The sequence below is a fragment of the Hordeum vulgare genome, chromosome 6H (assembly GCF_904849725.1).
Source record: "Hordeum vulgare subsp. vulgare chromosome 6H, MorexV3_pseudomolecules_assembly, whole genome shotgun sequence".
NCBI classification, from domain to species: domain Eukaryota; kingdom Viridiplantae; phylum Streptophyta; class Magnoliopsida; order Poales; family Poaceae; genus Hordeum; species Hordeum vulgare.
Genome location: NC_058523.1, coordinates 383,491,094 through 383,512,294, shown reverse-complemented (window position 1 = coordinate 383,512,294; position 21,201 = coordinate 383,491,094). Strand labels below are relative to the sequence as shown.

At 44.9% G+C, this 21,201-nt stretch overlaps 1 protein-coding gene across 2 annotated transcripts in view; it reads right to left on the bottom strand.

Moving 5' to 3' along the window:
* LOC123401063 (ADP-ribosylation factor GTPase-activating protein AGD2-like) overlaps positions 1-21,201 on the bottom strand; it is a 44,220-nt gene that overhangs the window by 4,230 nt on the left and 18,789 nt on the right. Inside the window, exons 1-15 of one of the 2 annotated variants that reach the window (XM_045094777.1) lie at positions 18,315-18,410; positions 18,166-18,228; positions 17,895-17,939; positions 17,659-17,724; positions 17,538-17,585; positions 17,354-17,449; positions 17,232-17,273; positions 16,905-17,120; positions 16,439-16,561; positions 15,613-15,822; positions 15,340-15,426; positions 8,269-8,520; positions 7,219-7,340; positions 6,104-6,194; positions 4,768-5,183 (exon numbers count right to left, since the gene is read on the bottom strand). In XM_045094777.1, the coding sequence (XP_044950712.1) occupies positions 4,768-5,183; positions 6,104-6,194; positions 7,219-7,340; positions 8,269-8,520; positions 15,340-15,426; positions 15,613-15,822; positions 16,439-16,561; positions 16,905-17,120; positions 17,232-17,273; positions 17,354-17,449; positions 17,538-17,585; positions 17,659-17,724; positions 17,895-17,939; positions 18,166-18,219 (1,868 nt within the window). In that variant the 5' untranslated portion in view covers positions 18,220-18,228; positions 18,315-18,410. Of the gene's footprint in view, positions 1-4,767; positions 5,184-6,103; positions 6,195-7,218; positions 7,341-8,268; positions 8,521-15,339; positions 15,427-15,612; positions 15,823-16,438; positions 16,562-16,904; positions 17,121-17,231; positions 17,274-17,353; positions 17,450-17,537; positions 17,586-17,658; positions 17,725-17,894; positions 17,940-18,165; positions 18,229-18,314; positions 18,411-21,201 lie in introns of those variants that run through there. The other variant, XM_045094775.1, reaches the window with a different exon arrangement.

The following is a 21,201-nucleotide window of genomic DNA, read 5'->3' as shown; positions in this document are numbered from 1 at the left end:
GGAGGCTCTTCAGGTGTATCATGGTGCTTTGTCTGTTTACACCCAGTGGCTTGATGATGATGCCCGTGCTGCAGCTGTTCTCACTGCCAGTGTTCTGCCTCAGTTTGCCTCTGAGTTTCTGGGCCTTCCTACTGTCTTTGAGATGTGGACTCGCCTTCGTCAGCGCTATGAGCCCTCTGGCGATGCCCTATACCTCTCTGTGATTCGTCAGGAGCATGCTCTTCAGCAGGGTGACTCTACTGTTGATGACTTCTATGAACAAAGTTCTGCTATCTGGCGCCAGCTTGATTCTCTCCGTAGTGCTGGTTGTCGTAGTTGCCCCTGTTGCCAGGCTGTCCAGGCCGATTTGGAGTTTCATCGCGCCTACTAGTTCCTGTCTAGGCTCCGTAAGGAGTTTGAGCCTCGGCGTGCTCAGTTGTTTGCTCGTGGCCGTATTTCTCTCATGGAGGCGCTTTTTGAGATTCGTGCTGAGGAGACTCGCTTACGTGATGCTGGTTTGCTGGAGGTTTCCTCGGTGCTCGCTGCTCGGACTTTTTCTACGCCACCTGCTGCACCGACCCCCTCTCGCTCGAGTGCTCCGTTGCTCTTGCCCACTCCTTCTGGCGGCTCAGGACGCCCCCGTTCACATTGTGGCTACTGCAACAATGATGGTCATATTGAGTCCCACTGCTACACGAAGAAGAAACACTTGCGCAAGGCGCGCTCATCATCTACAGCGACTTCGTCATCTACCTCGACAGCTTCAGCCATCACTTTGACTGAGCAGGATATTCTGAGACTTAAGCGTCAGCTCGCTGCTTCAGGTTCTTCCTCGACGGGTACTGATGGTTCTGTGACTGAGGCTTCCCCAACTGAGCAACCACCTTCTACACAGTCAGGTACATCCCCATGGGTTCTGGACTCTGGAGCTTCCTTTCATATGACTTCTAATTCTTCCACTCTGTCCTCTCTTCGATCGCTTGATTCTCCTGTTCATGTCCTCACCGTTGATGGTACTCCACTTCCTGTCGTTAGTAGAGGCACTCTTACCACTCCTTATTCTGTTCCTGATGTTGCTCATGTTCCTCGACTTACCATGAATCTGTTTTCCGTTGGTCAACTTGTTGATTCTGGTTGTCGTGTCATCCTTGACCTTGACTCTTGTTCTGTCCAGGACCGTCGCACGCACACTCTGGTTGGGGCTGGTCCTCAGCGCCGTGATTCTGAATGTCTTTGGGAGTTGGACTGGCTTCATGTTTCTTCCGTTGCCCACTCTATCGCCAGTTCTTCCGCTTTGGTCGCCTCGGCTATTGGTTCCTTCCAGCGGTGGCATCATCGACTTGGTCATCTGTGTGGTTCTCGTTTGTCGTCTTTAGTTCGTCGAGGTCTTCTGGGGTCTGTCTCAGGAGATGCCTCTTTAGAGTGTCAGGGTTGTCGTCTTGGCAAGCAGATTCAGTTACCATATCCACATAGTGAGTCAGTGTCTAAGCGTCCTTTTGATTTAGTCCATTCCGATGTATGGGGTCCGACTCCCTTCGCTTCGAAAGGGGGTCATAAATACTATATTATTTTCATAGATGACTTCTCTCGTTACACATGGCTTTATTTCATGACTTCTCGTAGTGAGGTGTTGTCCATTTATAGGCGTTTTGCTGCCATGGTTCATACTCAGTTCTCTTCTCCCATTCGTGTGTTTCGTGCTGACTCCGCTGGCGAGTATATCTCTAAGATGTTGTGTGGTGTTCTTGCTGAGCAAGGGACTCTCTCTCAATTCTCTTGTCCTGGTGCTCACGCTCAGAATGGCGTGGCTGAGCGCAAGCATCGTCATCTTCTTGAGACGGCTCGTGCATTGATGATTGTTGCCTCTCTCTCGCCTCATTTTTGGGTTGAGGCCGTCTCCACCTCCACCTATCTCATCAATCTCCAGCCTTCCGCTGCTCTACAGGGTGGTGTTCCTTTCGAGCGTCTTTTTGATCGTTCTCCCGATTATTCGATGCTTCGCTTGTTTGGTTGTGTTTGCTATGTTCTTCTTGCCCCCCGCGAACGCACCAAACTGACCGCTCGGTCTGTTGAGAGTGTCTTCTTAGGCTATAGTGATGAGCATAAGGGCTATCGTTGTTGGGATCCTATCGGTCGTCGGATGCGTATCTCTCGGGATGTGACTTTCGATGAGTCTCGTCCCTTCTACCCACGCCCATCTTCCTCGACCTTTTCAGTGGAGGATATCTCTTTCCTCACTTTTCCTGACACACCTATCACACCCGTCGAGCCTTTGCCTATTCGTTCCGCTCCCTCTGCTTCTCCACCTCCACTCGATTTGTCGCCACCATCTTCCAAGGTCTCCTCGCCTAGCATGACACCGGATTCTACACCTTCATCTCCGGTGACTTCTTCGTCGCCACTCCCCGATTCTACCTTGGCGATTCCTCCTTCCATTGTTTCATCTTTTCCTCGGTGTTACACTCATCGTTAACGTTCTGTGGATGCCTCTGTGGATGTGTCGTCATCCTCGTCTCAGCCTACTTATGGCTTGCGTTCTCGTCCTCGTCCGCCTGTTGATCGCTTTGGATTTTCCACCGCTGGTGCTGCTGTTCTTGAGCCGACTACTTATCATGAGGTTGTTATTCATCCTGAATGGCAGTTTGCGATGGCAGAGGAGATTGCTGCTCTTGAGCGCACTGGTACGTGGGATCTTGTTTCCCTTCCTCCCGGAGTCCGTCCCATCACTTGTAAGTGGGTCTACAAGGTTAAGACTCGCTCCGATGGTTCTCTTGAGCGTCACAAGGCTCGTCTTGTGGCTCGTGGTTTTCAGCAGGAGCATGGTCGTGATTATGACGAGACTTTTGCTCCTGTGGCTCATATGACCACTGTTCGTACACTTCTTGTTGTGGCCTCTACACGCCACTGGTCTATCTCTCAGCTTGATGCTAAGAATGCTTTTCTTAATGGTGAGCTGCGTGAGGAGGTGTACATGCAGCCACCACCTGGCTATTCTGTTCCTGATGGCATGGTATGTCGTCTTCGTCGCTCTCTCTATGGCCTTAAGCAAGCACCTCGCGCATGGTTTGAGCGTTTTGCCTCTGTGGTGACTGCCGCTGGTTTTTCACCCAGTGTTCATGATCCAGCATTGTTCATTCACCTTTCTCCTCGTGGTCGGACTCTTCTTCTTCTCTATGTTGATGACATGGTCATCACTGGGGATGACCCCAAGTATATTGCCTTTGTTAAGGCCCATCATAGTGAGCAGTTCCTTATGTCTGATCTTGGACCTCTTCGCTACTTTCTTGGGATTGAAGTCTCTTCTACCTCTGATGGCTTTTTTATATCCCAGGAAAAGTATATCCAGGATCTTCTTGCTCGTGCTGCTCTTACTGATGAGCGCATTGTTGAGACTCCTATGGAGCTCAATGTTCACCTCTGTGCTACTGATGGTGATCCCCTGCCTGACCCGACGTGTTACCATCATCTTGTTGGCAGTCTTGTTTATCTAGCTGTCACTCGTCCGGATATCTCTTATCCGGTTCATATTCTGAGTCAGTTCGTCTCTGCTCCCACATCAGTTCACTATAGTCATCTCCTCCGTGTTCTCCGATATCTTCAGGGCACGATCCCTCACCGTCTATTCTTTCCTCGCTCCAGTTCTTTACAGCTTCAGGCCTATTCGGATGCTACGTGGGCTAGTGATCCTTCGGATCGCCGTTCACTTTCTGCTTACTGTGTTTTTCTTGGTGGTTCTCTCATTGCCTGGAAGACGAAGAAACAGATTGCAGTTTCCCGTTCGAGTGCAGAGGCTTGGTTACGGTGGTTACTTCAGGATTTTGGTGTTTCTGTCACTACACCGACTCTGCTCTTATCTGACAGTACATGTGCTATTAGCATTGCGTGCGATCCCGTGAAGCATGAGCTCACCAAGCATATTGATGTTGATGCTTTTTATGTGCGCGCTGCTCTGCAGGATCAGCTCATTGCTCTTCAGTATGTGCCTTCCGAGTTACAGTTGGCGGATTTCCTGACGAAGGCCCAGACTAGAGCACAACATGGCTTTTATCTCTCCAAACTCAGTGTTGTTAATCCACCATGAGTTTGAGGGGGGGGGGGGTGTTAAGAGTTGTAATATAAGTCATGTACCCTTTTGTATTTATCCCAATATATAAGGGGTTTCCTGCATATAGTCCACCACCTGTACATGTATATATACTGGCCTATGGCCTCATGGGAATACAAGTTGCTTTCCTAACAGGGACGAGGGTCGAGGCAAGCATGGCTGCCTCCATGCACCCTATCTGGGGTGCATGAGATGGGCATGGCTGGTGTGATTGACCATATTGTGGACTGAAGATGGCATATGAAGTATTTCAACTAAAATGACAAAAACTTTAATGGTTGCTTTTTACAATGATCGGTGAAACTGGACACGGGTGATAGAAACTTCAATGATTCCAATTTCCAAGTATCTTACAAGACACCAGTCACGTTTGTTTCAAATATTTAGTTAAAATGATAAAATCTAGCAAACACATTCTCAATATCCCCAAAACAAGTATCATAACTGTGTAAATTTCTCAATGTCTAGTTATTACGGTGAATGAAATGAAAAAGACAACCAATCTTTTTTTAGAGAGACAAGTACAATCTTCTTGTAAAGAAATTAGTGTACTTTAACGCTGAAACATTCTGTATTTACATGGAAACAGGGTGCTCTTGGCATGAGCAAGCATTACCTCTCCAAGCACTGAATATACCGGAGTACAATTAACAGACGACTGTACAGCAGGAATTCAACCTTACCTCTTCAGTAGATGCTTGGTAAGGGCATCATTACTCTTTTGGACACAATGGTGCAATGGTGTCCGCCCATGGAAATCCTGCTTATTAATATCCGCGCCCAAAAGTAGCAGAAGCTCCACTAGTACAGGATGACCATGTTGACATGCCAAGTGCAATAAGGAGCAGCCTTGCAGACAACCTTCTGGTATACCGGAATTCTCTATTTTCTCACAAGAGGCTGGATCAAATAATTTCCTGTCTGTTACTGGTAGAACATGGTTAACGTCGTTGTTCAAGTCGTCATATGTCATGTTAGGGCTTGCATCGGCCAACACAAGAATGCGATACACTGCTCTCACATCATTTGTCCTTATAGCATCCAGTATACCAATGGTAATTTGATTGGCATCTTTGGCAATAAGAAGTTTGTCCACGTACTGCACAGATCATTTATGAGTGAATTATGGAATAACGTACAGAAGTTGATCAGCAGAATAGTGAAAACTGCTGGAGGAACAAAACTATAGTCAATATCATAATTCACATGCATGAAGCTAAATATTATTAATTCCCAAAAGTCCAAAGTATCTGCAGGGAAATGAGGGTGTGGCAGCCAGCATTACTTCATTGGATACAGACTCACCATGAAAGCTTGAAGTTTCTAGTCAGCCATTACATTAACTATGATGTAACTTGTTGATTTCAACTCAAAAATTGTAGCCAAACAGCCATTAGATTAATTTGGTTGTCTACTACCCAAGCGGGGAAAACCAGCGTCCAAAAGGTAAGAGGGTCACCCAGATTGGATGGTGGTGGGAGGGGAGGGGGTGCATTCGAATGTGGTAACGAACTGGAATTCAAATTTGGCCTTCTTTTGCCCAAATGCTAGGTAACTGAGGTACCAGGCGTCAGGTTACAAACTGAGCTTTGCCTTCGCCTGTAACATATACCCAAAGGATACTTACATCATAGAAGTATTCCCATGGTCTGTACAAATTTTGCTAACTACATTCTGCAAACACTGGATGTCAAACTTCGTAACACGATGGATCTGAATATGATATTTTGTGGATACTAATTCCAGAAATTTTATTCTAGCACATCAGGCTGCTAGGCTCCTCTAACAATATTGGATGATTGGCTCACTAAAGCCCAGAAGTTTTACAAACTAAAATAACCGACACGACAGCTCATAAACACAGAAAGATTGCCTTTTGAAAACTTCAATGAGCAAATGCCCGACTGGCCAAAGATTGCCTTTTGAAAACATCAATGAGCAAATGCCCGACTGGCCATATATTAGCTACTGAGAACGTGCTACTAGGCTTAGTCGCACAGACAGCACAGAAGAGCTTACCTTTGATTGTATGAACCTTTCCTTTATTGAGAAAGCATCAGTAGGTTTAGGCTTTTCCATGAATAGGATAGCGCTATTTGACTCATCCATTCTGCATGGATGTAAATAATATTACACAATAAGTCACTGTCGAGAAAGAAATTAGACAGGAGACGAGCAAAGTTTGCCCCTTCCTGCACGCCTGAAACTACTAGTTGCCAACATCCTTAATAGAAACTACTCCCTCCGTCCCAAAATAAGTGTCTCAACTTTGTACTAGCTGTAGTATAAATTTGTACTAAGCTTGAGACAGTTATTTTGGGACGGAGGGAGTACTAAATACTCGTGTGTCGTCATGGAAGTTAATTGCGCTGCTAAGGGAGTTAATTGCTCATGCATTGCTAAGAAGCTTATTTTTAAGGCCCCTCTTCAAGCCTCTTTACTTGCTTGGCTAGATTCCCTTCAACTAGTGTGGCCATTTTGGGCTTGTAATCTAGTGTACATATGGGCTAATTGCTCATGTAACCCTGTTAATATTTCTCCCTTTGTTTGTAAAATACACATAGGGTACCCTACTGTTGTACTGTAAAAAAGGTTTATTTTTACTGCATGAATTGTTTAAACGGTTGTGTCATCATAGTACCTAGTCTTTTGCAAATGAAAATATCTAAAGATATACATAAAAAGATATCAACTGTGATACATCTGTGTACTACATCTAACGTATGATAACTGTGGCAATTAATTTCTTGACGATGTAAGGTAGCCTCTGAGGGTGAATGGACCGCCACCAACTCCGGTCTTTATAATAAGAGTATAAATATATGTTCAATGCAGTATCAAATTGAAGGATTATCTTCTGGTTACTTGGTAGAAGAAAATAATAATAAAGTCAATAAGACTAGACTCGAACCCACAGATAAGGACCTGAAGTAATAGCATTTCCCAAGCTTATCGATGTTACAAACAATCTGTACAGGTACACATGATCCATTTATCCCAAATTTGTCAGCTGGTATAACAGTCATCTGCCACAGCTTATCGATGTTTAGAAGAGGGATGTAGCTAGGACGAGAAATGCTTAAAACTTGAGTAGAAGGACTAGTTAACAGGATACGTATATTGCTTGAACATACCCTTGATCTTCTTTCGGAAGCAAAGCTTCCCAAATGGAATTATTGTAATCATTTCCAAGTGCACGAAACAAATCAATAATTACTGGCTCCCATATTTTCACATCCAATCTCAAGGATCGAACCTACATCAAATAAGAACATCAGCTGCACTGTTGACATATTGACCTTGATATGGTATAGTCTCTAAATCAAAAGATTATTAAAACCCTATATATCACAAGCCCGCAAAATATCATATACAGCAAAGATTGGCACATTCGCATAGTTCTGAACATCTTATACTCATTAATACTCCCTCCGTTCCAAACTACTTGAAGTTCTAGTTTTGTCCCAAGTCAAACTACATTGAAACATATGCTAATATCTACACCCTCCGTCCCAAAATAAGTGTATCAACTTTGTAGTAACTTTAGTACAAAATTGTACTAAAGTTGAGACACTTATTTTGGGACGGAGGGAGTACAATATATAATATACATGGTATGAAAACATATTCCTAAGTCAGAGTTGCTAAGTGGTAAGTAGAATTCGTTGTTACATCCGGTACCAGCACACAGAAATATAATAGCTACATGTATTACAACAAGGTATGTGAACCTTTTCTGGCAGAGACATGGCAGTTTTAGAATTCAGAATCTCACAGCAACTGCAGGAAGGTAATGATCGATGGAGAAGACAGATCAATCAAGGAAAAAAGGACAGATGTCGCTTTATGTTCTGGTGAACCAAAAGAATCTAGATCCTTCAGTTCATAAAGATACTTTGACAGGATACCAAGTACTAACATTGCAGCAAAAGGCAGCCCATAGTTCGCATTGAGTTGAAGAGTTCCATCAACCATCTTCAATAGTGATCGGTGGCAGTGGACAGTATTACGCTGCTATTTTACAGCTTTACACTAGTGCTGTCATTAAGTTAATAGCTCCAATCATTTCAAGTTTAATCTTTTGGGGGATGACAGGATCAACCCAATGTATACTGATTAAATCGTAACGCAAATAAGGTGCCAAAAAAGTAAATGTGCTAAAAATAAAGAATTGGATATTGCACCTTTGAAATATGGACGCCAAGATTCCTGTGAGCCCCTGAGCACTCAATGCAAATAAGAATACCCAAGTTTAGAGATGCCCAGTCAGGATCTGGAGAACGACATTCTGCACAACTGTCGTTTCCAGGGATATTCCTAAGATGGTTTATTGCATCACTGTGTGCCTCTGAACTTTTGCTCTCTTCAAGAGATGCAGCAGAATCAAGGGAACTTGCAGAACCATGACGCTCTACTGCTAGATTCCCGTATGGCGGCTGAAATGAGATAAAATCAGGATAAATCAGTATAGTACTAACTTGAAAATAATGAACTACATAAAACCACTACACTTGGGACAGCCTTCAAACATAACCAACACATTTGGGACCAGGAACCGTGCGATGCCAGCTATGCATGGGAACCCCACAGATGGCTAAAATGGGACCATGAGTCGATGTGATGCCAGTCATGCACAGGAGCAAGGCTACAATTGTGGAATCTTTAAATTGGTCGAGGGTAGCGACGGCGGAGCGTGAATGAGAGATTATGTATGGGAATCATCCTAATACACACCAGAGAAGGAGATCATGGTGTGGATGCCACGGTCGGAGTTTGGAACAAGAAGGCAAATTCCAACGATATAAACGGTTGCGGGGATTCAAATTTGGCTGACGTCACTTCCTCTTGGTTTCGAGGTGGAGCTCCTGTGTTATGTGGAGTGGTTCAGCATGGCCGGGACGCCGGTGATAATGGCGCTCACTCGAGAGGAGAGGGCAGAGGCTCAGAAGCGGGGTGGGGTGTTAGGAATAAGCAACTTGTATTCCCATGAGGCCATAGGCCGATATATATACATGTACAGGTGGCGAACTATATGCCGGAAACCCCTTATATATTGGGATAAATACAAAAGGGTACACAGCTATATTATATATACTCTAATACCCCCTCAAACTCATGGTGGATGAACAACACTGAGTTTGGAGAGATAGAAGACATGTTGTGCTCTAGTCTGGGCCTTCGTCAAAAAATCCGCCAACTGTAACTCGGAAGGCACATACTGAAGAGCAATAACCTGATCCTGCACACCAGCGCGCACATAGAAAGCATCAACACCAATATGCTTGGTGAGCTCATGCTTCACGGCATCGCGCGCAATGCTAATAGCACATGTACTGTCAGATAAGAGCAGAGTCGGTGTAATGACAGAAACACCAAAATCCTGAAGTAACCACCGTAACCAAGTCACCTCTGCCGTCAAAAGAGCCATCGCTCGCAACTCAGCCTCTACACTCGAACGGAAAACTGCAATCTGTTTCTTCGTCTTCCAGGCAATGAGCGAACCACCAAGAAAAACACAGTAAGCAGAAAGTGAACGGCTATCTGAAGGATCACTAGCCCACGTAGCATCCGAATAGGCCTGTAAAGAACTGGAGCGAGGATAGAATAGACGGTGAGAGATCGTGCCCCCAAGATATCGGAGAACACGAAGAAGATGACTATAGTGAACCGAGGTGGGAGCAGAGACGAACTGACTCAGAATATGAACCGGATAAGAGATATCCTGACGAGTGACAACTAGATAGACAAGACTGCCAACAAGATGACGATAACGCGTCGGGTCAGGCAGGGGATCACCATCAGTATCACGGAGGTGAACATTGAGCTCCATGCGAGTCTCAACAATGCGCTCGTCAGTAAGAGTAGCACGAGCAAGAAGATCCTAAATATACTTTTGCTGGGATATAAAAAAGCCATCAGAGGTAGAAGAGACTTCAATCCCAAGAAAGTAGCGAAGAGGTCCAAGATCAGACATAAGAAACAGCTCACTAAGACGAGCCTTTACAAAGGCAATATACTCGGGGTCATCCCCGGTGATGATCATGTCATCAACATAGAGAAGAAGAGTCCGACCACGAGGAGAAAGGTGAACAAACAATGCTGGATCATGAGCACTTGCTGAAAAACCAGCGGCAGTGACCACAGAGGCAAAACGCTCAAACCAGGCGCGAGGGGCTTGCTTAAGGCCATAGAGAGAGAGACAAAGACGACATACCATGCCATCACGAACAGAATACCCAGGTGGCGGTTGCATGTACACCTCCTCACGCAGCTCACCATTAAGAAAGGCGTTCTTAACATCGAGCTGAGATATAGACCAATGGCGTGCAGAGGCCACGGCAAGAAGTGTACGAACAGTGGTCATATGGGCCACAGGAGCAAAAGTCTCGTCGTAATCACGGCCATGTTCCAGCTGAAAACCATGAGCCACAAGACGAGCTTTGTAACGCTCAAGAGAACCTTTGGAGCGAGTCTTAACCTTGTAGACCCACTTACAAGTGATGGGACGGACACCGAGAGGAAGGGAAACAAGATCCCATGTACCAGTGCGTTCAAGAGCAACAATCTCCTCTGCCATCGCAAACTGCCATTCAGGATGAACAACAGCATGACGATAAGAAGTCGGCTCAAGAACAGCAGCACCGGCGGTAGGAAATCCAAGACGATCAACAGGCGGACGAGGACGAGAATGCAAGCCATAGGTAGACTGAGACGAGGATGACGACACATCCGCAGAGGCATCCACAGGACGTGAACGACGAGTGTAACATGTGGAAAAGATGGAACAATGCAAGGAAGAATCGCCAAGGTAGAATCGGGGGGTGGCGACGAAGAAGTCACCGGAGATGAAGGTGCAAAATTTGGTGACATGCTAGGCGAGGAGACCGGGGAAGATGGTGGCGGCAAATCGACAAGAGGTGGAGAAGCAGAGGGAGCGGAGCGAATAGGCAAAGGGTCGATAGGGGTGATAGGTGTGTCAGGAAAAGTGAGGAAAGAGATATCCTTCACATAAAAGGTCGAGGAAGATGGGCGTGGGTAGAAACGACGAGACTCATCAAAAGTCACATCCCAAGAGATACGCATCCGATGACCGATAGGATCCCAACAACGATAGCCCTTATGCTCATCACTATAGCCTAAGAAGACACACTCAACAGACTGAGAGGTCAGTTTGGTGCGTTCGCGAGGGGCAAGAAGAACATAGCAAACACAACCAAACAAGCGAAGCACCGAACAATCGGGGGAACGATCAAAAAGACGCTCAAAAGGAACACCACCCTGTAGAGTAGCGGAAGGTTGTAGATTGATGAGATAGGTGAAGGTGAAGACAGCCTCAGCCCAAAAATGAGGCGGGACAGAGGCAGCAATCATCAATGCACGAGTCGTCTCAAGAAGATGACGATGCTTTCGCTCAGCCACATCATTCTGAGCGTGAGCACCAGGACAAGAGAATTGAGAGAGAGTCCCTTGCTCAGCAAGAACACCACGCAACATCTTAGAGATATACTCGCCAGCGAGTCAGCACGAAACACACGAATGGGCGAAGAGAACTGAGTGTGAACCATGGCAGCAAAACACTTATAAATAGACAACACCTCACTACGAGAAGTCATGAAATAAAGCCATGTGTAGCGAGAGAAATCATTTATGAAAATAATATAGTATTTATGACCCCCTTTCGAAGCGAAGGGAGCCGGACCCCATACATCAGAATGGACTAAATCAAAAGGACGCGTAGACACTGACTCACTATGTGAATATGGTAACTGAATCTGCTTGCCAAAACGACAACCCTGACACTCTAAAGAGACATCTCCTGAGACAGACCCCAGAAGACCTCGACGAACTAAAGACGACAAAAGAGAACCACACAGATGACCAAGTCGATGATGCCACTGCTGGAAGGAACCAGTAGCGGAGGCGACCGAAGCGGAGGAACTGGCGATAGTGGTGGCAGCGAAAGGAACATGAAGCCAGTCTAACTCCCAAAGACCCTGAGAATCACGGCGGCGAGGGCCAGCCCCAACCAAAGTGTGCGTGCGACGGTCCTGTACAGAACAAGAGTCAACGTCAAGGATGACGCGACAACCAGAATCAGTAAGTTGACCAGCAGAAAATAGATTCATGGTAAGTCGAGGAACATGAGCAACATCAGGGACAGAATAAGGAGTGATAAGATTGCCTCGACTAACGACAGGAAGAGGAGTACCATCAGTAGTGAGGACATGAACAGGAGAATCAAGCGATCGGAGAGAAGACAGAGTGGAAGAATGAGAAGACATATGAAAAGAAGCTCAAGAGTCCAGAACCCATGGGGATGTACCTGACTGTGTAGAAGGTGGTTGCTCAGTGCGAGAAGCATCAGTCACAGAACCAGCAGTACCCGTTGAGGAAGAACCGGAAGCAGCGAGCAGACGCTTAAGTCTCAGAATATCCTGCTCAGTCAAAGCGGTGGCTGAAGATGTCGAGGTAGTAGACGAAGTCCATGAAGATGATGATCGCGCCTGACGCAAGTGTTTCTTTTTCCGGTAGCACTGAGACTTAACATGACCATTCAGGTTGCAGTAGCCGCAATGAGGACGGAGGCGGCCCGAAACGCCAGGAGTGGACAAGAGCGGCGGAGCACTCGAGGGAGACGAGGTCGGTGCAGCAAGTGGCGTAGCAAGGGCTCGAGCAGCGAGCACAAAGGGAATCTCTAGTAAACCAGCACCACGCAAGCGAGTCTCCTCAACACGAATCTCAAAAAGTGCCTCCATGAGAGAAATACGGCCACGAGCAAACAACTGAGCACGTCGGGGCTCAAACTCCTTACGGAGCCGAGACAAAAACTCATAGACACGATGAAACTCCAAATTGGCCTGAACAGTCTGGCAACATGGGCAAGTACGACAACCAGCACTACGGAGAGAATCAAGCTGGCGCCAGATGGTAGAACTCTGTGCATAGAAATCATCAATAGTGGAGTCGCCCTGCTGAAGAGCATGCTCCTTACGAACCACAGAGAGGTATAAGGCATCACCAGAGGGCTCATAACGCTGACGAAGACGGGTCCACATCTCACAGACAGTAGGAAGACCCAGAAACTCAGAGGCAAACTGGGGCAGAACACTAGCAGTGAGAACAGCTGCAGCATGAGCATCATCATCAAGCCAATGGGTGTAAACAGACAGAGCACCATGATACGCCTGAAGAGCCTCCTCATAAATCAAAACCTGCTCATCATAAGTACCAACAACGGCCTCATCAGCAAGTTTAGTTGCATCCTTTGCAGCCTGATTAGCATCCGCAGAAAGAACCGGTGGCGTCGGCGGAGTGGGGGCCACAGGAGGAACCGGACGTGGCGGACAACGGACCTCGCCAGAAAGAACGCCCCATAGACGGATGCCATGCATGTGAATGCGCATGAAGCCAATAAACTCAGTGTAGTTAGTACCATCAAAAATCACTGGACAACAAGGAACAACAACATAGTCTGATGCAGCAAACATTTTTTTTCTTTTTTTTATCCAAGGAACTTAGTCATGAAGGAGAGACCAGAACCGAAACTACCAGCCTCGATCTGGAGCACGATCGAAAACAGCCTCGATCTAGAGCCGGTGGAGCCTGCCTCGATCTGGAGAATCCGACGAGATCCAGCGAAATCAGGCGAGATCCGGCGAGATTGAGGCAACCAGCAGTTGGATCGGGACCCTGGGGCGGCGGGATCAGGGCGGCTGGCGGCGGCTGGAGTGAATCAGATCGGGGCAGCTGAGCAGGGCCGCCGCGGGAGATCGAGCAGGGCCGCCTGCAGGAGATCTTCTGGCGGGCTGGAGGGAATCGGCTGCTTCGAGCGGGGGCCTCCTGCTGTGAACGCGGCCGGCTCGTGCGGGAGATCGAGCTGGATCGGCGGTGCGGGAGATCGAGCAGAGCAAAGGCCGGCTAAAGATCGAGCGGGACCTGCGGTGGGCAGGATGAACCGAGCAGGAGGGATGAGCTCGATCTGAGCGGCAGCGTGGGATTGGATCAGCACGAGTTGCGCGTGCGAAAAAATAACCTAAAGCTCTAATACCATGTTAGGAATAAGCAACTTGTATTCCCATGAGGCCATAGGCCGATATATATACATGTACAGGTGGTGGACTATATGCAGGAAACCCCTTGTATATTGGGATAAATACAAAAGGGTACACAACTATATTATATATACTCTAACATGGAGAAGAGGCTGGGAAGAAGATGAGAGCTAATAAGTTGGCCCCAAATCCACTTGAACATAGTGTCTTCGTAAGCTAAGCCACGTCAGCTCTTACATGCAGGCCCAGTATGCCAGATTTGCTGCCGAAACCACTAAACCCAATCATCAGTGTTAGTTTTCACTTCCTGCCCCAGAAGTAGTGCTTTTAGCAATTTTCCCCAAAAGTAGCGATTATATGTTTGAAGGCTGCCCCACATGTGGTTACAACAACAACAAAGCCTTTAGTCCCAAACAAGTTGGAGTACGCTAGAGGTGAAACCCATAAGATCTCGCGACCAACTCATGGTTCTGGCACATGGATAGCAAGCTTCCACACACCCCTGTCCATGGCTAGTTCTTTGGTAATGCCCCAATCCTTTAGATCTCTCTTCACAGACTCTTCCCATGTCAAGTTCAGTCTACCCCGGCCTTTCTTGACATTATCAGCAATGCTTTAGCCGTCCACTATGCACTGGGGCTTCTGGAGGCCTGCACTAAATATGCCCAAACCACCTCAGACGATGTTGGACAAGCTTCTCTTCAATTGACGCTACCCCAACTCTATCTCGTATATCATCATTCCGGATTCGGTCCTTCCTTGTGTGGCCACACATCCATCTCAACATGCGCATCTCCGCCACACCTAGCTGGTGCACATGTCGCCTTTTAGTCAGCCAACACTCAGCGCCATACAACACTGCGGGTCGAACCCCGTCCTATAGAACTTGCCTTTTAGCTTTTGTGGCACCCTCTTGTCACAGAGAATGCCAGAAGCTTGGCTGCTCCACATGTGGTTGTTTTACGTAATTTACTCTCTTGAAGAGGAACTGTTTTTCGCATGCATGCAATTGCACTAAAATGGAGAAAATCTTAAGGCAGGCCAAGCACTAGTAATGTATAACATGATTATGAAAAGCAGATGCTGCAGTAAGATATCTGAAGTTTGCTACCAGACAGTTAAGCAGATTATTTTTGGATAGATTTTGATACAGATAACCAAGTGTTTCTGTAGAATGCAACAAAAGAGAAGACCGGAGCAAACCTGATGCGGGAATGGTGAATTCAGCAGTGATGCAATAACTCCAGTTATTTTTTCGATCCAGTCCTTTTGATCAGCCTCTGTTTCCGCCTGCCATCAACAAAGTGAAAATTGGATCTCAAGAAACATATGGCATCACTCTTCAAAAAATGAATATCAGAAGTTCATAACAATGTGTTTTTCTTCTAACATTTCAAAACACTGTTTTTCTTCAAAACCTAAAATGTGTGCTATAAACAGAACGTTCAACGTTTAAGGGGTACCAGTTACAATTACCTGTAAAGTGTATGCCTTCATGGGAGTGATTACTCTGAAGCAAAATCTTAAATCATTTTCTTCAGCATCCATCTTAATTGTTGAAGTTCTGAGATTAATTGTACGGCATGAAAGAGAATCATCCCCCTGGGATGAAGCTTTTTGATTTAGGAATCTGAAGCGACTAAATACACCAGTCGGTTCAGCAGTTTGCTGTGATGCCACTCCTTGCTTCCAAAGAACAAAACAAGGTAAGTATAAAGTAAATAACAAATAACAACTACTTAGGGTGAATTATATAACACATTTATGTCATAACTTCTCAAACGCCGCACTTAAACAATCTATCATATTTCCACTATAATCACCAGTTGCAAAGAAATTTTGTAGAGCACAAATCACACTGTAGTGACATAACCCTTAGAAAATTAGTCCACCTTTTTTTAGCAAAGACAGTGGGGACTCCCCACTGTAACTCATTTTTTCAATTAATCCACTTGATGGGGAAAATAGGCATCACTCTGATACCTTCCACACACAGAACAATTAATCACCAAACGCAAACAAATACTCCTAGATCATACTCTAGTTGAAAGAGGAAAATGGCACAGTAAGTAACAGTGATGAAAACCATGATCAAGGATTGGATATTAGAAAACATAATGTTTATTACAAATATAGATGAATTATGAAAAGAAAATCAATTATAACTATGAATAAGGCGAAACATATATTTCTACAAAACATAAGTTTACCAACTCACACAAGAAAAATGTGAAAGCTCAGGATACTTAGTGTGCCAAGTTTTAAATAGACCAACAAGCCATGATCAAATTGCTAACAATACCTTTCCCTTGTTCCCATAGTAGTACAGAGTCCCATGGCTGTCAAGAACAAAATACCTCCTCTTCCATTCTCCTCGTAAATTTTCAGAACGCTTAAAGAGATAACTTTGTTTAATTATTTCAACCTGGTAAAAGAAAAATATTCAGGAAAAGCAACAGACTCCAGAAAATAATTACGGATTACAAATATAATGAACATGTAGCTGATTTAATTATAATAATAAGAGGATAATAGAAGAGTGGAGTCCTAGTTTTTGAGCCAAACAGTCATTATGTGGGGAACAGGTGCCTAAACAAATCAAGCACCAGTAGAAACAAAAGTTCATCGGCACACTTATTATCTATTTATCTCTGGGCTACATGTTCTCTCCAAACGATTATGTGGGGAAGCAATGCACCATCCATACAATTTCTAGTATTTTAGCCTATTATTTATGATTCTTTACTCAACAACGGATAACTAACTACCTGGCCATTGGCAGTTGACTGCATCAAGGCTTCAATCTTTTTATAGGACTGAAGACCAACAACATGGATGCCATCACCACTCGTAGATGTGTTCACATTACTAGCCATTCTCAAGTTTGATATTTCTTCTTGAGTTCTAAACTCTTGAATTCTCTTTGCAAGTTTATCTTGCTCGTTCATAGCCATTTCTTTTGATTGCTGTGCATATGTTAGAACCTGCATTAAGACATTGCAATTAGCAGATTCATCAATAAGTTATGGTCAACGCACTCCTGGTTATCATAAATATCGGTTAAAACCAATATGCCAAAGGAGCGATTATTAAACCTGGTGAATGAACGGTTCCATTTGGCTCAGTAGCTCAAATCCCTAGAACAAAGAAAATAAATCAAGAAGGTCTCAACCAACAATACAACAAAGATCGCTTAAACTATAGAGAGTATCCATGCCTGCTTAAAATATCTTAGATGGGCATCCATCACCGCACTTATTGATTCCAAGAACTCGTACTTCTTCTTTGCTTCAATGTTTGCAAGGGCATGAACCTGAATTCCTTACATTGCAGGAGAATCATTGGTATGGTTACACAATATACATAGCAATGGTATATGCAGGAAAAATGATGATACATACTAAGTTAAAGCGGCATCTCTCGAAAGCTGACTTGCCGTTGTGTAGATCCTGTAAAGACGGGATTAGGAAGATGGCGTGCACACTGAATTACATCCATTACGAAAAAGTTATCACAGTTTACCTCCTCAAGTCCTGTCACTACTTCTGCTCTAGTCCCTTTCCTCACTGACACAAATTTTTCACGGGCCTGAGAAGCAATATACCAATAGGAATTAGTAGGCCATAAGTTGCATAAAAACAAAACATGGTATTCAGAAAAAAGGTGAAATCATTCATTTATTCATGGTGCACCACGGGCCAACATGAAGAAATAAACAACAAAAATAGAAAATGACATAGTAGAAGTCAAGACATTACCTGATCATAGCCCATTGTAGCCCTATCCAAACGCTGTCGGCAATCCTATATAGTGGGCCAAATGTTAGCGCAAATAGTAACTAACCAATGTGTTAAAAATTCTCCACATTAAAATCAAGACAGTAGGCCAAGTGTAGTTAAGAGAACATCAATTACAAGTGTGAAATTAATTTGAAGACCATTTCAGTCTACTTAATTAAGTTTGGGCCCAACAAGCATAAAAGACGTGTGTTGTGTGTGTGTGTGGGGGGGGGGGGGGGGGGGTGTTAACCTTTGCATCATGCAGATCCTCGTTAATGAATTGCGTCAGACGTTCACTAAGCATATGCTCGACCTGTTTGAAGGGACAGATTGAATAGAATGTTACGAATAGTCACTTGTAATGATATTTTACTAGGAAAAAAGAGCAGAGCGACATACACCATGACCAAATGAAATGTGCCAGCTTTCCAGGAATCCGTGATTTTGTGATCCCAAATGGTGGCCCCATTACATACCACATAAATATTCTCTTTCAACACATGATTCAGGTTCTGGATATATGCCGGTGCAGTGAAGCTAAGTATATCAAAATACTTTCCATTCTTAACAGTTTTTTCCAGATGTATAAAGTCCCTAGTGGCCTAGTTAGAGACAACCGGGCACTTGCACCGATATATATTTGTCATTCCAAAAGGATTCTTGGAACTTATACACACACTAGTTCAAAGTATATAGTTGATAACAAATGTGTCTGGATGGTATTTTAGTCATACTTCACTATTTAGCTGTTAGGCTCAGCAAGTCTGAACTGCAATTACAGCCATACAACCAGGGGTACTCTAAAATTTAGATTGGTCAATCTGTTCATATCCAATAAGATAATTTCTACATTTCGCAAAATAATGGAGAACCTTCTGACTGTAAGAGCAGAGATTTGGTGTATCGCTATAAGGCCCAAAGGGCATATTACAAGATTCAAGGAATACACACAGACCCTAGACTGGAGTATGACGATAACATTTAACATTCAAAACATAACGAACTAGTTTGATTCAAAGACCACTTTGGCATTTCCTTCCAATCAGTTTTGTTTCTTCTCTACTACTGCTTAAAAAAAAAGAATAGCGCTCCTTTTCCAAGATTGGTATTCTCCAGGTTCCTGTTCGGGATCGGAGGCACAAGAATACCCTGGTGTACTCATGATGGCAGCCACAAGCGAAGGGGGAGCAACAAGGCAGTGATGCAAGAGTGCAGGGGGAGAAACAAGGCAGTGATGCAAGAGTGCAGGGGGAGCAACAAGGCAGTGAGGCAAGCTCATCTGACACAGTGGAACTGCCTTTTGCGTTGCGAAAGGACACATGAAAGCAGCAAGGAAGAGTGAAGTGGCAAGGAAGGCTCTACTGCCTATTGCACAATAGGGGACACCTGAAGCGGCAAGGGTCAAGTGGCAAGGAAGGCTCTACAAACTGGTTTTGATGACCATACATTGGCAATTTTGTGTCTTATAAGGCTGTGTCTTCTTCCTATAGAGCATTTGTTGCATCTCTGCAAACTGTGTCTATCCCAAAGAATTGGAAGGCTGCAAAGCAAGATCCGAAGTGCTGCAAAGCGATGATAGGAGTTGGAAGCACTGGAAAAAAAAACAAGACATGGGTGCTGACCACAATGCCGCAGAAAAGAAAGCAGTGATTTGTAAGTGGATCTATACGGTGAAGTAGAATCCCGAGGGGAAGGTGGAACGTTATAAGGTGTACAATCGAGGGAGAGAGGTACCTACAAACGGGGGCGAGCAGCAGTCTGGTGGCTAGCGCGAGGGGTTTCTCTCGTGTGGCTGCTTGGATGGGAACGGGAGGACTGGATGTCCCCTTCTAGGTCAGCACCCCACGTGGGCTTGGGCCCTAAGAGATAAGCTTGATGGGCTTGGGGCCATACCAGTTTAACACTCACCCTCAAGATGGATGGTAGATATCTATCATTCCCATCTTGTCACATGCCAATTTATAGTCCTTTGTTCCCAGTCCCTTTGTCAAGCAATCTGCAAACTGCTGTCCGGAGCTGACATGAGTAAGGCTGATAATCCCAGCATCAAGTTTCTCCTTAATGAAGAAGCGATCAATTTCCACGTGCTTTGTCCTATCATGTTGAACTGGGTTATTAGCAATGGCTATAGTTGACTCATCGTCACACCACACCTTCAAGGGTCCCTTACTCAGAAGTTTCAACTGGCTCAGTATATTCTTCACCCAGAGCATCTCACACAACCCTTGAGATAATGCTCTATATTCAACTTCTGCTATTCAGCTTCTGATGTTGATCTAGACACAACCATCTGTTTCTTGCTTCTTCATGACACCAAATTTCCTCCCACAAACACACAGTAGCCAGAAGTTGATCTTCTATCATCTTTAGTTCTTTACAACTGGCCCAATCAGAGTCACTATAGCCATCCACCTCAAGATGTCCACTCTTCGCAAACCACGACCCTTTACCCGGAGTCCCCTTCAAGATGCACAATATCTAGATGAAGATGCCCACTCCTTAGTTCATGCATGTATCTGCTCACCACACCCAAGGAATACGTAATGTCAAAGCCTGGTATGAAACAAGTACAATAACCTCCCAACCAGTTTCTGATAATCTTCCTTATTCACCAGCTCTCCTGATTGTGCCGTCACTTGATAGTTTTGTTCAATCGGAGTAGGGGTTGTACGACATCCCACCATGCACATGTCACTCAAGAGATCTAAGGTGTATTTTCGTTGGCACAAAGTTATTCCCTTCTCTGTCCGGGCCACTTCAATACCAAGGAAGTATTTTAGGTTACCCAAATCCTGTATCTCAAACTCCTTGCTCAGACACCCCTTCAATATCTCTATTTCCTCCTTATCATCTCTAGTGATGATAATGTCATCCACATAAACTGCAAGAATGGTGATCTTTCGATCAAAGTGCATGTAGAACACCGTGTGGTCACCGTTACACTGACCATACCCCATACCACAAACAGCACGCCTGAATCTATCATATCATGCCCTCGGTGATTGCTTCAGTCCATACAAGGATTTCTTCAGTTTGCATACCTTTCCCGTGGTCACAGAAGTACCAAAACCTGGTGGTATCTCCATGTACACTTCTTCCTTAACCTCACCATGCAAGAAGGCATTCTTGACATCTAGTTGATGCAACTTCCACCCAAAGTTTGCAACACAGGAAACCAATATCCTTACTGTGTTCATCTTTGCTATAGGAGCAAACGTCTCGTCGTAGTCAATTCCATAAGTTTGACTATATCCTCTGGCAACCAATCTGGCCTTATACCATTCCA